A 1,708-nucleotide genomic window follows, 5' to 3' on the forward strand; every position below is an offset into this window, starting at 1 on the left:
AACTAGCTCTTGTAGACCAGGCTGGTCTCGAACTCACAGAGATCCGCCTGCCTATGCCTCCCGAGTGCTGGGATTAAAGGCGTGCGCCACCACCGGCCGTCCAAGTGCTCTTTCTGAGGTGCTGGGGGTAGGACCGCAGGGGTTCTCATATGCTAAGCAAGCACTTTTCCAAACTGAGTTACACCCCTAACCATGGGAGTTCTTCAGGCCCTCCCAGGCCTTCTTACTGACCTGTTCACTCTGCCTTTCAGCTCAGACTTGCCCCTCCATCACCGTCCTCCCCCTCCCTCATCTCCACAGCCGAGCTCCCTAAACCCCCACCCCAGTGATCCCCATATTTGTGTGTCTTTAAGTCATTTCCAATGGGTGATGTCCTAACTGAGACAGCTACAGCCACTTACCCTCGGACAGGAGGATTAGGCCAAGTCTATACACATCATCTCATTGAGTTCTCACAGCCGCCCACATGGGGTGGGATGTAATAAGTAACTTTCCCCAGTGTCACAGAGCTAGCAAGGGACAGAGTCCACACGCAAGCCCAAAAACAGTTTGACTACAAAGTCCACGGACACCCTTGGTCACTACGCAATACCCCGTAGCTAACCGTTACCTCCCCTTGAAGCCTCTCTCCTCTCTCTCTTCTACCTCTGCCATCCCCTCTAGCTTGGAGATTTATCATTTTTGCTGCCTTCCTCCACTTCATCCCTGTCTTTAGTCTCTCAAGGCATAGCCTTGAGAGGACAAGGAGGAGTTGGAGGAGTGTGAATGAGAGACTCTGAATCTGTCCATGTCACTCTGGTCAGTAGTGACTCCCTCACCTCCAGCCCTGCCCCAGCCTTCCAGCCCTCTAGAACTCCTAGGTCAATCATAACAATCAGGACCTCCCTTTATTCAACCAGGAGATATTTGTTGAACACCATGATGCGCTGGACTTTGGAGAATCGGCAGGAAGCAAACTGACAAGATGTCTTCCTTGTAGAAATAAGATTCTTGGGAAAGGGGATGTCAGTCAGTATGAACAGGCCTTGGCGGTAATCATCTATCAGTGGAAGGGCTGAGTTTTCACGGAGTCTGTGCCATGCCTGGCATGGAGACACACAACCACACACAGTGACACTTAAATGCATGAGGAACAACCTGGCTGTGAAGGGGGGGGGTCTGTCCTTCCCCAGATGCATGCACCAGGCCTCCTCCTGCACCCAAAGGTCCCTGTTCTCCTCCTCTCATTCGCAGGAGTTGATTCAGGTCCTGTTCTTGCCTCTTTACCGCAGGCACCAGGAGCAGCTCAAAATCATGTTCGTGGGAGGCCCCAACACCAGGAAGGATTATCACATCGAGGAGGGTGAGGAGGTAGGTTGTGCATGCTTGCCCTTGCCATCCTGCTGCACTTCTGGGGGAGCAGACACTTCCATCCCAGCGCTAGAGCGAGCGGCCCAGAGAAGAGCAAATATGACTGCACAGGAAGGAAAAATGGCTGCCTTAAAATTGGGGTGTCTGCAGGTGTACCTTTGATTGCCTTGTGCTCCGGGAACTCTACTGGAGAGGCCCTGTGATTGACAGGCTCTTGCTGTGGGGTCTCCACTTTCATGGACATGTGGAGGTCTATACTAATGATACTTCTCTTTCAACCTGGATACACATGATTGGTCTCGCATATGAGACACAAACCCTGGGGGATTCCATTGTATTCTGATTCCAGAAGCCAGGC

General features: G+C 52.2%; 1 protein-coding gene across 1 annotated transcript in view; it reads left to right on the plus strand.

Annotated features, from left to right (window-relative positions):
- The window catches only part of Haao (3-hydroxyanthranilate 3,4-dioxygenase), a 15,128-nt gene that overhangs the window by 990 nt on the left and 12,430 nt on the right, over positions 1-1,708 (plus strand). The window contains exon 2 of the mRNA XM_005360743.2: positions 1,272-1,350. Coding sequence (XP_005360800.1) covers positions 1,272-1,350 — 79 coding nt within the window. The remainder of the gene's footprint in view (positions 1-1,271; positions 1,351-1,708) is intronic.

Source organism: Microtus ochrogaster, linkage group LG3 (genome assembly GCF_000317375.1).
Source record: "Microtus ochrogaster isolate Prairie Vole_2 linkage group LG3, MicOch1.0, whole genome shotgun sequence".
Taxonomy (NCBI): domain Eukaryota; kingdom Metazoa; phylum Chordata; class Mammalia; order Rodentia; family Cricetidae; genus Microtus; species Microtus ochrogaster.